Source organism: Eleutherodactylus coqui, chromosome 6 (genome assembly GCF_035609145.1).
Source record: "Eleutherodactylus coqui strain aEleCoq1 chromosome 6, aEleCoq1.hap1, whole genome shotgun sequence".
NCBI lineage: Eukaryota > Metazoa > Chordata > Amphibia > Anura > Eleutherodactylidae > Eleutherodactylus > Eleutherodactylus coqui.
In genome coordinates, this window is record NC_089842.1 from 191,724,409 (window position 1) to 191,739,780 (window position 15,372).

At 42.2% G+C, this 15,372-nt stretch overlaps 1 protein-coding gene across 3 annotated transcripts in view; it reads left to right on the top strand.

Moving 5' to 3' along the window:
* FMN1 (formin 1) overlaps nucleotides 1-9,500 on the top strand; it is a 374,657-nt gene extending 365,157 nt beyond the window's left edge. For all 3 annotated transcript variants that reach the window (XM_066608501.1, XM_066608502.1, XM_066608503.1), the window contains 2 exons: nucleotides 6,699-6,783; nucleotides 8,157-9,500. In XM_066608501.1, the coding sequence (XP_066464598.1) occupies nucleotides 6,699-6,783; nucleotides 8,157-8,201 (130 nt within the window). In that variant the 3' untranslated portion in view covers nucleotides 8,202-9,500. The remainder of the gene's footprint in view (nucleotides 1-6,698; nucleotides 6,784-8,156) is intronic.
* The last annotated feature ends 5,872 nt before the right edge of the window (nucleotides 9,501-15,372 follow it).

Here is a 15,372-nt window from a genome sequence, read left to right on the forward strand (position 1 = left end):
ACGTCCCTATGAGCGGGGAGCGTTTAGTTGCAGCGAGAAGTGAGCCAACAGGCGATGATTTTTTTTAATGCAGGTTGAAATTGAGCAACAAACAAAGTGCACGATGGCTTGCGTTTGGACATAACAATTATTGCGCACTTTTGTTTGAGCAACAATCATTACGTTTAAATGGGCTTTAATGCTATTCTAGGTAAATGTACTGGTAGACGGGTCAGCATGGACGCTTTCACTGGTCTGTGCCTTTGTAGCCCCATATACAAGAAGTTGTGGTACATTGTGTATTCTGACACCTTTCTATCATAGGCAGCATTAACGCTTCTAGCCATTCGTGCTACAATAGCTCTTCTGTCAGGTTGGACCAGATAGTCTACTTTTCGTTCCCATGAGCATCAATAAGCCTTGGGCTCCCATCACCTTGTTGCAGCTTGACTGATTTGTTTTTTCCAGGACCACTTTTGGTAGGTACTAACCACTGCATACTGAAAACACTGCACTAGGCCTACTGCTGTTTTGGAGATGCTGGGAGCAATTCCTCTTGTTGTCACAATTTGGTACTTCTCAAAGTCTCTCAGATCATTACACTTGCCCATTTTATCTGCTTCCAACACACAAACAAGAAGTGTTTAACTGGCAGCTAAATACATCCCATTTGTTGACAGGGGCCATTGTTAGATCTATAATGTGTTTAGGCTGACCAGTGGACCCAACCCATTCCTTGAGAAAACACCCAACAGCATTATAGAACTACCACTGGTCTGTACAGTGCCTTGTTGACAATTGAGTGCTATGGCTTCATTGGGGCTACGCCACACAAGAACCCTACCATCAGCCCGGAACAATTGTTACTGTGACTCATTAAACCAAGTTGCATTGCCAGTCCTCTAGGGCAGGGGTCCCCAAGTCCAGTCCTCAGGGACCACCCACAGGTCATTTTTTCAGGATATCCTATTGTAAAAAACACCTATGGCAATGTCTGAGGCACCAACAATAATTACATCACCTTTGCAACGCTGAGGAAATCCTTAAAACATGACCTGTTGGCGGGCCCTGGGGACTGGAGTTGAGGAACACTGCTCTAGGGTCCAGTTAGCAACCTCAGAAGCCCAGGGGAAGCGCTAAGTCCAGTCTGAAGTGAAGTTAAAGGAAGCAATTCTGGTGGGTCTTGTACTCCCATATGCCATGGAAGCTAAAGAACGTTGCACTGACCTGCAGGATATACGTGTGGAGCCTCCTGCATTGTATGTAAATGTGATTTCTGCCAGTCACTTGTCTATTAGTATGAACAATTCTAGCCAGATGCCGCTGGTCATAATCATTACGCACCCGTGGGCGGCCACTGCACTGCCCACTAGAGGTAGTAATGCCTTCAATTACATATTTGTGGAACAAATGACACTCTGAAACGAGGAACGTAAAATACTCTCACAACTTCAGAAATGGAATGTCCTATCCGCCTGATACCTACTATCACGCCTGGTTCAAATTCAGGTAATGTCGGCTTGCTGTGAGCATGCTGGCCAGTGTTCAGCCTCACTCACAAAATAACTTATACAAATGTGGGCATTACCAATCTGTCATCTGACGTAACACCACTTCATAATCAATTTACATACTGCTATCCCATGACTTTTGGCATATCGGTGTATATTACCCCAGAACATGATGTTGCATCAGTGGTTATTTTTTTGTAGTTAAATCTTCTACATAGGATTTTGCTGTAGTACCACTGGCAATTGAATCTACAGTGAGGCCTGGACAGTGATTACAGTGTGCCTCCAGTTCTAAGTCATAACCTGGAGCTCCATGGCCGACGTGCAAAATTTGGAATTGGGCAACACCTACTATGTCCAATTTATGACACTGATATCGCCTTATGTGGCAGAGGAACCTTTGGGCTCCCTCAGACACAAGGGTCCAGGTTCAGTTACCACCGCTGCACAACGTATAGCTATCCCACTACTACCGTTTTGGGAAAATGTTTAACTTTTAAAGAGCTTGGAGCTCTCCCATCTTCAAAGATCTCAAAAATAATGAAAATGTCCAACAAAATCCAAAGATTAACTTTAAATTATGTGTCTTTATAAGTCCAAAGCTAACCCCTTTCCCTCGTCAAGGTCACCTTGACAACATTGAGTATAATTGGACTTTTTTTTTTTCTCCCCTATACCCACTAAGCCACAGAACTGCTTTACAAAATCTTGCTATTCTATAAACCACCACTGCTTAACACCTAGGTGGCGACCCTCCAGCGTCTTGACCATGTATTAGTTATATAGAGCTAATAAAAACTGTGCTGATGTCTGCACGCTGTTCGCTCCCCTGTCCCCATGTCTCAATCCTTTAATGTTGCCTGAATGTCTTGTTCCACCATAAACTTGGGAACTGAGCAGCATGGGGCTCTGTGGCATTTATTTTATTGACTTGAATAAATCAATTAAGAGATTTAAACAGTGTGGTGGGAAAAGGGTAACCAGATGCATGTAATTCTTTGGAGTTGAATCTCCAGCCTCCTGTGGGACATGTAAAGCTTCAGCAGGAGAGATGGGGTGGGAATGTTTTTTCCAATTGCAATACACTTAATGCAGACATTTCCAGATGATTTTACAGAATACTTCTACTTATCTATATTTTTTTTTTTTTTTTTTTTTCATATTCACTCTCAATAGTTTTTTTTAACCCTTTTAAGACCAGAGATTTGTAAAAAAAAAAAAAAAAAATGAAAATAAAAAAAATTATTTCAGCCTTGCTTTCTAAGAGCCATAATTTTTTTCTTTTTTTTATTATTCGATTGACGTAGCTCTCTGAGGGCTTGTTTTTTTTCAGAACGAGTTGTATTTTTTAATTTTACTATTTACTGTACCATACAATGTACTGAGAAATTTTTAAAAGCTAAGTGAAATGAAAAATATGCGATTGTGCCATTTTGGGGGTGGGGGGGTGGGGGGTTAAACTTTTAGGGCGTTCATGGTGCAGTAAAAATGACAGGAATTGGGTTCTGTGGGTTGTACGATTACGATGATGGCAAATTAATTTATTTTTTTAAATATTTTACTACTTTTAAAAAAACTGCTGTCTGTCGCCATATTCTGGAACCCAACCCATAACTTTATTTTTTCATCAACTGGGCTGTGCGAGGGCTCATTTTTTGTGGGTTGAGCTATAGGTTTACATATATCATTTTGATCACTTCTAATTTTGGAATTCTGCAAGCTTTTTTTTTCTATGATGTTCACTATGAAGAATACAGATTGTGATATTTATATAGTTCAGATTTTGATGAAAACGGCGATTCCAAATATGTATGACTCTTAAAATAACATTTTATGAGAAAAGTGGGAGAAAATGGGGGTTCTGAACAATTTTTAATATTCCCCACTTTTTATTTTTACATTTTTGTTTAGTCCTCGCAGGGGACTTGAACTTGCAGTTATTTCATCACTTATACTATATACAGCAACACTTCAATACATTTTTTTTATGTCCTACTTTTTATGTTGCGTATCCAGGACTGGGCTGGATAGGCATTCATGCATGGCAGGTGTGGAAAGCTTCGCCAGGCTACCATGCTAGCCCATCAGCACCCTGTATTTACATAGTCGGTGGTGTAGATGTGGCTCCAGAGGGATTTCCCCTCCCCCATCTAAATGTTTAGATCCGTGGCCAAAGTCCAAACAGTTAACTGCTATGCAATCAGAGCTAGCTTTGATCACAATAGTTGCTGGCAGCTGTCAGTTGTGAAAAACAGCTGATAGCTGCCGGGTATGGGGCCCGACTCTGCTCCCGGGCAACCTCTATACACCTTTTATGGCTGCATGATGTAAATTTACGTATTGCATCTGTGAACGGTTAAATTTATGTTTTATCTAGGTATAAAAATTGGAAAACCTATAAGGGGACTAAACACAAAAGGTGTGAATTCAATAAATGATGCAAACAAAAAATCCACAAAAAATATAAATACATCATACTTTTATGAACTCAAATGGATAAAAATTGTTAAAGTTAAAATGGTGAGGACACAATGACGACTACCAAACTAGTGTTTAGAAATCCACCTGCGGACGCTAATCCCGGGATTGGCCAGCAGTGTGGACGAGATTTGTCAAAAATCTCATCCACACGGGGTGGACAATCCGTCGCAGCGAAGCTGGCATTAGCCGGCGCCGTGGAGCGGATTCCCAGGATGCAGCATGTCAATTTTTTTTTTTGCGGTTGCGCTACACTCTATGGGAGAGTTGGCCGCAACTGAAAAGCATGCGGCGAAGGCGCTCCAAAACCCGTTTTTGAAGCTGCGCTTATCCCTTGGGAATCTCGCGTTTTTTTGCTGTGGCAAAACCGTGAGATTTATGCTTGGCATATGTCCCGTGTGACCCCAGCCTAAAGATTCTGGAATCTGCATAGTACATACAGACCTTCAGGATGACACGCCATCAATGAACTTTTTGCGTTACTGCTTTAAGGGGATGCATTAAGTTTATATTTTATGATATATTTACTTTACAAAAAAAGTGTGTTTTTGAAAAGCAAAAAAAAAAAAACATTACAAGCAGACTGTAAAGTAATTTTGGTGATTCAATTGTGACCCTACAAATTTCTATTGCAGGCTTGCATGTACATCCTTTCTGTAATACACTGCTGTATTGTATGTGTCTTTGTGTTTAGAATTCTATGGAGAGAGGAAAAAAAAGTTTCAATTACCACAAATATTGCGATCCACAATACAAATAACTGATGTGTGACCATAGCAAGGAAAATATCTTTAATGTTGTATTTCATACAGACTGTTGGCAGAATACTGTTTTGTAATAGTCGGGGTTGAACACTGCATAGGCAGAATACAAACTGCTGTAGACAGTGTCCTGTATTCTGCTGGAGGATATGCTTTATACTCCCCACTTAATTCCTAAAGTGCTGATAGGTGTTGGATAGACTATCATTGATTAAATTACTTCCTATCATGCTTCTTTACTGCCAATCCCTAGAGTTCATATTTAGAATACTTAATACTTAACACTTTACATTTCCTTCCTCCTCCATACATGCAAATGTGTCAATGCAATACCCACTGACCACAGTGCGCATATTTTGATCCATCCCTCACCTTTCTCTTTAAATTCATTAATTGCGCCTCCCCATTAACGATATTCCATATGGCCTCCTACTTCCACCTACCATTCATCACACTCTTAGGCTTCTTTCCCATGAGCGTATATCAGCCCGCCGTTTTCACAGCCGGCCGATATACACTGTGGTCTGATGCATTGGATTCCAATGCATCAGACCACATGGCCGTATTCTCGTGACGTAAAAGCGCCTGGCCGGCCAATATAGCGCCGGGCATTTTTACATCGGGCCCAAAAGATAATCCTGGAACTATCTTCTGAGCCGGAATTTGTCGGCTGCTGCATGGGCTCCTATGGGAGCCCATGACAGCGGCCGGAGGTTGGAGGGAGTTTAACAGCGTGGCTGCTAAACTCCCTCCCTCTGGTCTCTTCTGCTCTCCTCCCCGCTCGCTCTTTGCAATGGGAGGTGCCAGGATGGGGGTGGAGCTAAGCGAAGCCATTCCACCCCCCTCCTATTGCAAAGAGTGAGCAGGGAAGAGAACAGAGGTGAGCCTGCAAGGGGGAGGTAGGGGAAATGGGCGACAGCATGGTAGCTTCGGCGTATATGCGCCAGGGCCCATGCCGTGTGAACGGGCACACAAACGTTAGATTTGTGCGCCTGTTCAGGAGCTTTAACGCCACAGATGGTGGCGTATATCGGACGGCTGTGAAAACGGCAGCTGATATACGCTCGTAGGAAAGAAGCCTTACTTGTAGGTTGTGGGAAGCTTGTTTTCCAAGTTGATGGCCTGCTTTAGGAGTTGATGTATTACAGAAGCTCTTTGTTTACTACTGGAAGTGAAGTATATAAGGATAGCTTTAAAGATGACATTTTTGTGTGTTACCATTTATCACTACATGCGATCAGTATTGTTCATGGATTCTGGTTTGGCTTTCGATTCCCAGTCATTCTTACAAGGCTTGTATAAAGAGTCTAACATTGACTTGTAGGAATGCTGCCTTCTCATAGGTGGTGTTACAGAGGTATTGTTCCATCTCCCTTATCAGTATGTATATGTATCCTGAAGAGATTATACTCTTTCGACTCCGATCAACATTTTCCATCTCTCCTGAGACTGATATAGGTTACTAATTCTTTGTCTGGGTACCTGTACATGGTGGGGTGTTCTGCTGTAACTGCATGTGGATCACCACTAATCACCAGGCAGCACATCAATTTACATCAGAAGCAACTATTACACTGAAGCAATCATAGCATGTACTGGCACCCTTACCCCAGACAATGAATAATAATAATAATAATAATAATCTTTATTTGTATAGCGCCAACTTATTCCGCAGCGCTTGCATACAGTTGTTATCATTCAGTCTTATGATCATTATATTATTCAGTGAACTCAATGCATTACTCAATTCTGATTTGTCAACCAATATAATCCCAGTAAGTACCAATATGTACTTTATTACTCTATAGAAGTACTATACGTCCATACAACTGGCTATGTTCTAATTTCATACACTTCTGATCCTAGATGTGGACGAGTTTTACTACTGGTCATCGGAACAATATTTGTATAATTCTGCTGTGGGTTTAGAATCAGGATTTCTTTTTTAACTTTTTTTTTTTCTTTTCAGGCTTCGACTGGCTCAGGAGTCTGTGAATAAATTGACAGCAGAAAAGAAAGTGGAAACTAAAAAGATTAACCCAGCTGCCAGTCTGGTACATATTACTTTTCATAAAACCTTGGCCTTATTAATTAGTATTTCTTCTACAAAGTGTAGAACATTTTTACAGGTTTACAGTTTTATAAAGGAAGAGCCCACTATATATTATTGTAGCGTGTATATGAATAAAGTGGTGAGAAAGCATGGCTAGAAAACATGAGGTGAAGGGTCGGCTTTGATTGTATAGTCACTCCATTTATTCACTTGGTGTGACCTGCAATACTAGACACAGCTTATGGACAATTGTGGGGCTGCTTTTCTTTTTTTTTTTTTGTTTTTTTTTAGTAATCCAGTACAACCCATTTAAGATGATGCTCCAGTCTTGGACGAACAAAGATGGCCAAACCACTTCTCTGACTACTTGATGTCAGCCTTAAAGCAATAGCTTATAAAGTTAGCATGTGTTCTTATTTTTCATAGTCTACAGTTTTCTATAGAAAGTCAAAATTAATAGAACTCATTCAAGAGTTACCAAGCTTAGCTAATATTTTACAGCAAATATGCCGAATGGCCAAGGTCCCTGTCGAGGTATGGCTAACAGGCTTCTATCTTGAGTATAGACCATGCTTCCTTAGCCAGGGTAGTAGTATGTAAACAATGTAGCTGAGCTTTCCATCGTCTATTACAAAGTTTTGTTTGCTGCCCGATTCCTGAAGTAGCACCTGCAAGGTAGAACAAGTTCCAGACATTTGACAGCTTCATCTCATATTAGGTAATGACGGTCTATTGATTTCTGTAAAACCACAGTAACTACACCCATCCTATGGGATATACTTGATCACCATGGTCTATAACAATCTGATATATCACAACTTCCAATCATAGAGATTTGATATTCGGTGTCACAATCATGTAATTACACAACTCCACAATATTGGAGTTTATGACCGGATTGAAATTGATGATTTGAAACTACTTATTGACTTAATGATCGAGTCCAGTGGAAATTGCCAGCCTTGCGTAAGCCATCAAAGCTAAAATGTGTCTTCAAGCACAGAGAGAATCTGATCCAGCTTGTACAGAGGGAAAGACGTCATTAGACAGCCTTAACGAGAGATGTCTCTGTGTTATGTCTGGAGCTGCAGCCAGTCTCAAAGGCAAGGATGCGATTAGGAGGTGGCTCGAAACCACTTTCACTGAGGTGTGAGGACCCACATCAAGTCTGTAACCTATTAGGGAAAGTTGCTCTTGACCAACTTTTTGTTTTGAGTCCGATGTCACAATGACATCTGTCAAGCAGGCAACGGGCTTCAGAGGTTCAATTGTAGATAAAATCAGAAAGTCCCTCCCAACCCCTCTTATAACTTTATCTGCCAGAAGTTCAATCCATGCTTTTTTATTTTTGTTCTTATTTGTTTGGAATTACAGAAAGAAAGACTACGGCAGAAAGAAGCGAGTGTCGCCAACAACTGAGCTGTGTCAATAAGTGTACATTATCGATATACCACTGCTGCAAAAACGTCATGTGAGAAGCTCCCAACTTGCCTGACAGTACTGAGAGACTAATACTTCCTGACTGAAGCTAAGACCTCTCCTTTTATACAGAGTCAGACCTATACATATAAATAGATATCAGTACCTAATACGGCCCTTTCAGGTGTAGAGGCCTTATATAGCCAATGTTGATAGTGTGGAAAAGAAAAGCTTTAAATAGGCCAATAGATTTAATAAAATAATCGGTACTATTTGTAACTTCAGATTAAGAATTAAACCTATTGGCTACAATTGTTTTATTTCTGTTACTTTTATAGAATGCACTTGTACATTCTTGTATAGAATATTTGAAATAAATATATAAATATAAGTCTATTTATGTATGTAAGCAGGATAATATATGTTAATAAACGCTCTCCATTTAGTATATAGATGAGTTTTACAGACTTCACCAGACGACTGCTTTGTTAATGTAGGTCCAATAAGAAGTTGCAGCCAAGTATAGATGTAGGTTTTTCTTTCTGTTTTGAGCAACTAAAATCTTGCACTACAGAAATGTTATATTTTATGATGCTTTTATATTTGTGCATATGCAGGTGCAATGAGGTTGACTGACATGCCTAATGGGATGGCGCAGAAGAGAGGTGGCTCTTCATGGCATGTGAGGATACATTCAACCTCCAACTGTTGTGTGCTACTAGCTCATTGAATGAATTTCCCTAATTTATTCATTTATTTCGGATTATTGTATGGCTTTTTCATGATTTCAAGAAAGTACAATATGAAATATGCAACCGTATTACAGGTCAAAGCAACAGACAGATAAGGGTGTTTGCTTATCGTCCTTTGTATGTTTCTTTTTGTCGTCCTCTATTTCCCATGACATGATCTCTCCCCCCCCCCCCCCCCCTCCAAAGGAATGAAAGGACTCGCTCGCTATAGTGTATGATCCTAATTATGTTTAAGTACAATATTGACTTTGTCCATTGCCATAATATCCAATATTTGTTACTGTTAAATACTCCAAAAAAAAAAAAAATTCTCCATGAGGATATTTTCAATATCAATTCAATAAAATGTATTTTAAATAATTGTAAAATATTCTGACTCGCCTTTTGCAATAAATTATTAGAGAAAATACTCAGGTGGCATTCTTCTATGTATATGATGGAGTCTCACTAAAGGTCACCATACATGAATAGGTGTCTGTCAGCATCTGCCTGTAGTTCTGAACCCTGTACCAATATAAAAATAAAATACTTGGGTCAGGTCATTGCAGTAAGATTTTCCAGCATATGTACTGTTAAAGGGGTACTGATGAGGAGAAAATTCATAAAAATATTAAACTGTGCAAAAAACAGGACTTAAAATTTGCTTAATTTCCCGCCATTCCTGTTTCAATACTGCCCAGTCACCCACTGCACTCTTCTTCTGACTCTAGCAATGACACCCAGTCACAGGGATGTGTGCCCACTGCCGCCAACTCCCAACTGCATGTAATTCGAGGATAGCTAGTAATTGGCTGCAACAATGTCACATCCCTGTGGGGGGATGTCACCATTAGAGCCAGAAGAAGAGTGTAGCAGGTGACCAGGTGCAGGAGCTGGAGGGCATCGGGTGAGATGAGTATAACTTATTTTTCTAACGCTGAGCACTTTAAAATTTCTTAAAGTGTTTATTTAGGGAGAAAATATTAAATTGAAGTTAATAAGACACCTATTCTTGGCCCAGTCATTGTATGGATCAGGCAGTAAAGTCATCTTGAGTGGGTATTGCAGCCGAGGTGATATTAGATTGGCGGGGTCTATTACCCATGATTTTCACTGTGCACTAGAACCAGGAACCTCAGTCCTTAAACAATTCCATGGTGGGGAGGAGTTGTGGCATTTGGCACATTTACACCCCGCTTGTTAACAATAGTCTCAAATTATGAAATCACATGCCCTTATGTGAATAGTCTGGTCTACCTTGGAAATGTCTTGAAGAGGAATGCCTGTATTATTCCATATGAAGGTAACAAGAAGCCTGTACACAGAAATCTAAGGAAGACCAAGTTTTGCACTGTAGCCTTTGGCAACAAGGGTACCGACAACTGACGTGCAACTTCTCGTGTTTATGGGATTTTTCATTTCGCTTCTAGCCCATACTTGGAGAAAGTGAATACAGTATGCACTATAAAGCCTTGGAAACATACCCAGTAATGCTGTATCTGTACATGGATGCTGACTCCATCTTTTTAGACCTACATACATTATTTACCTCCTACATCTGTAACTTTCTAAAAAGGTTTTCTGTCTTTTAAAGGTAGTCTCAAAAATGAACATTTCTATAGGCTACTGTGTCTTGGCAACCACTGCAGCAATCTCTGATATAAATAGACTGTGGATTGCAGCGATTTAACCAAATCCCATCTAGTCTACTTCAGCCCAACATAAACCAGTTCCTCAAGTTCTGTGTGAAGGTTAGTCAAAACGTTTAGCTTTATAGACACTGGTTAACACTATATAGACAAAAGTATTTGGACACCGCAGAAAATCAGCAGATATGCAAATACGGAGTTTGCCGAACGGCATGCTGGGAAGGGCATGGGTGACGTAAAAAGCTGCTAATTTTGTAATGACTATTAAGTCATCCAATGGAGCACTTGTGGGACGAACTGGAGCGACAGGTAAGACACCGCCACCCACGCCCATCTCACAGCAATCTCTTCTCACAGCCTTGTATGAGCAATGGCGAGCTATTCCTGCCCAGACTTACAGAGAACTTCTGGAAAGTATGCCTCGACGTGCTGCCGCTGTAATACAAGCAAAAGGAGGCCGACACATTATTAAATAGAAGAATAAAGCACTATTTCTGAAAAACGTGCAGTGTCCAAATACTACTGTCCATATAGTGTAGTATGACTCATAGAAAGCCCCGTAAATTTAGTAATAAGACTAGATCGTATAAATGAGAACTCAGGGTTTTCTTTCCCTGGGAAAGGTTTTCCTTCCTCATGACAGGGTCATATTCCATTTTGAGGGCTTAGTATAGTACCCCCATATGGGGGTTGTAAAACTACACTATAGAGAATTATGAATTAAACAAATCTTAGATTTGTATATTCCTAAAACCAGCTTGGCTGAGTTTATATTTGTGTTGGGACCTCAGTTGCAAATTTCTTTGACATTTTCCTATATAAAATAGTGCAGCATGCTGTGCAATCTCATCCTTGATTTTAAAGGGCTGGACGAACCTCATCATTGGGATTTTTCAAACACTGCTTGTTTCTGTCATTGGATAGATCGAAAATTCAGTTTTCGGCTTCCACTGCAACACCACCTTCGGGCACCACTGACCTCAAGCCAGAATGTGTCTAATCCCTCACCATAAACCTCAAATGATGGGCAATTGTGACAGACATAACCACTATCTGAAAGGATAGAAAACTACATTGCAACGATGATGCTACCAGTCCTAGGCGTTTGGACCCTAGAAAATAGATGGTGATATATTTTTCTTACCTATTTACTTTTAGACTGGCCAATAGTGATTGCTTAAAAGTCATTACAGACAACTGTGATCCTGTATAAACATGGGACCCGACAGGGTAAGTGAGTGAGAATTGCTCATTTCTTGAAATTGCTTGGTTTTTAGCTTACCTAAAAACCAAGCGACCATCGGTCCATGTGAACAGGCAGTGATTCATCTATAGATGACTGCCTGTTTACTGTGAATGGAGGAGGGTGGCCAGAAGAGATCTCTACTCACTGAGCAATTATCACTCCTGTGATTATTGTCCCATTTAGGAGTATCCTTGGTTTTGCCCACTAAAGAATATTAGGCGTTTATCCCATTCAGCCCTTTTATCGAATTGCATTATGTTAAAATCTAATAATTTTATCTGGATTTGGAACTTTTGCAACAATGACTAATGTGAAATTCCCCCAGTAAAATCTATATCTCATTGAAGAAGATCTCTGTTACAACAGTTATAGTTTCCCTGCTGATGGCTGTAATAGATTATGGGCCATCATGTACTGTTTGAATGTTATGTATCTGACCCTTGCCGTTTTGTGACTTCTCCACATAACTTATCTGTGAGGCTAAGTATCAACTATCGCTGGGCTGTGCTGGAAGATAGATGCAAGATATTTCAGGGAAGGTAACTTAATCTTATGTACACTGCTCTAAGAAGCCGCTACATCATCATCTAGTGACAGCCCTCTGAGTGGGGACAGAAATATATCTCTGCAAGCCAAGAGCTTCTAAAGCATAAAAACAAATGTAAATTATATAGTAACATATGAGTGTGTGACTGATAGAGATGAGCGAACACCAAAATGTTCGGGTGTTCGTTATTCGGAACGAACTTCCCACGATGTTCGAGGGTTCGTTTCGAACAACGAACCCCATTGAAGTCAATGGGCGACCAGAGCATTTTTGTATTTCGACGATGCTCGCTAAGGTTTTCATGTGTGAAAATCTGGGCAATTCAAGAAAGTGATGGGAACGACACAGCAACGGATAGGGCAGGCGAGGGGCTACATGTTGGGCTACATCTCAAGTTCACAGGTCCCACTATTAAGCCACAATACCGGCAAGAGTGGGCCCCCCCCCCCTCCCAACAACTTTTACTTCTGAAAAGCCCTCATTAGCATGGCATACCTTTGCTAAGCACCACACTACCTCCAACAAAGCACAATCACTGCCTGCATGACACTCCACTGACACTTCTCCTGGGTTACATGCTGCCCAACCGCCCCCCCTCCCCCCCACAGCGCACACCAAAGTGTCCCTGGGCAGCCTTCAGCTGCCCTCATGCCACACCACGCTCATGTCTATTTAGAATTGCGTCTGCCATGACGAGGGACCGCAGGCACACACTGCAGAGGTTGGCACGGCTAGGCAGCGACCCTCTTTAAAAGTGGCGGAGCGATAGCCCACAATGCTGTACAGAAGCAATGAGAAATAGAATCCTGTGCCACCGCCATCAGGAGCTGCACACGTGGGCATAGCAATGGGGAACCTATGTGCCACACACTATTCATTCTGTCAAGGTGTCTGCATGCCCCAGTCAGACCGGGCTTTTTAATTCATAGACACAGGCAGGTACAACTCCCTATTGTGAAGTCCCTGTCGACCCACAGCATGGGTGGCTCCCTGGAACCCACCGGCGGTACATAAAAATATCCCATTGCATTGCCCAACACAGCTGAGGTAGTAATGTCGTGCTTAATGCAGGTGGGCTTCGGCCCACACTGCATGCCCCAGTCTGACTGGGGTTCTTTATAAGTGTACAGATGTAGTAAAAACTCCGTGTGCACCTACAGCATGGGTGGGTGCCAGGAAGCCACCGGCGGTACATAGAAATATCCCATTGCATTGCCCAACACAGCTGAGGTAGTAATGTTGTGCTTAACCCTTTCCAATCCAATTTGTATATGGTTTTCCTAGGGGGCTTACTCTTTTTCTGCCGTTATACAACGGCACTATATGCTGGCTAAAGCCAGTACTGCATGAGCTGACACGTAGGATAGGCTCCGACAGCAGAGATGCTGGCAATATACAGTAAGAGAACCCCGACGGAAGTCTACCAACAACGGAGCTGTACAGCCTTAAACCCTAATGTCTTCACAGGTCACACAGTGGACTGGAAAGGGTTAATGCAGGTGGGTTTCGGCCCACACTGCATGCCCCAGTCAGACTGGGTTTCTTTATAAGTGGAAACAGATGCATTTATAATTCCCTGTGGACCCACAGCATGGGTGGGTGCCAGGAAGCCACCGGCGGTACATAGAAATATCCCATTGCATTGCCCAACACAGCTGAGGTAGTAATGTCGTGCGTAATACAGGTGGGCTTCGGCCCACACTGCATGCCCCAGTCTGACCGGGGTTCTTTACAAGTGGACACATGTAGGTTAAACTCCCTGTGGACCCACTGCCTGGGTGGGTGCCAGGAAGCCACCGGCGGTACATAGAAATATCCCATTGCATTGCCCAACACAGCTGAGGTAGTAATGTCGTGCGTAATACAGGTGGGCTTCGGCCCACACTGCATGCCCCAGTCAGACTAGGGTTCTTTAGAAGTGTACAGATGTATTAAAAACTCCGTATGCACCTACAGCATGGGTGGCTCCCTGGAACCCACCGGCGGTACATAAAAATATCCCATTGCATTGCCCAACACAGCTGAGGTAGTAATGTCGTGCTTAATGCAGGTGGGCTTCGGCCCACACTGCATGCCCCAGTCAGACTGGGGTTCTTTAGAAGTGGACACATGTAGGTTAAACTCCCTGTGGACCCACTGCCTGGGTGGGTGCCAGGAAGCCACCGGCGGTACATAGAAATATCCCATTGCATTGCCCAACACAGCTGAGGTAGTAATGTCGTGCGTAATACAGGTGGGCTTCGGCCCACACTGCATGCCCCAGTCAGACTGGGGTTCTTTAGAAGTGTACAGATGTATTAAAAACTCCGTGTGCACCTACAGCATGGGTGGCTCCCTGGAACCCACCGGCGGTACATAAAAATATCCCATTGCATTGCCCAACACAGCTGAGGTAACGTCAGCTGTAATGCAGGTGGGCTAAAAATTAATTTGATTACACTGTAGGCGAGGGCCCACAAAAATTGCTGTATCAACAGTACTAATGTACATCCCAAAAATTGGCCATGGCCAGCCAAGAGGGCAGGTGAAACCCATTAATCGCTTTGGTTAATGTGGCTTAAGTGGTAACTAGGCCTGGAGGCAGCCCAGTGTAACGAAAAATTGGTTCAAGTTAAAGTTCCAACGCTTTTAAGCGCATTGAAACTTATAAAAATTGTTCAGAAAAATTATTTGAGTGAGCCTTGTGGCCCTAAGAAAAATTGCCCGTTCAGCGTGATTACGTGAGGTTTCAGGAGGAGGAGCAGGAGGAGGAATATTAGACACAGATTGATGAAGCAGAAATGTCCCCGTTTTGGATGGTGAGAGAGAACGTAGCTTCCATCCGCGGGTGCAGCCTACGTATTGCTTACGTATCGCTGCTGTCCGCTGGTGGAGAACAGAAGTCTGGCGAAATCCAGCCTTTGTTCATCTTGATGAGTGTTAGCCTGTCGGCACTGTCGGTTGACAAGCGGCTACGCTTATCTGTGATGATTCCCCCAGCCGCACTAAACACCCTCTC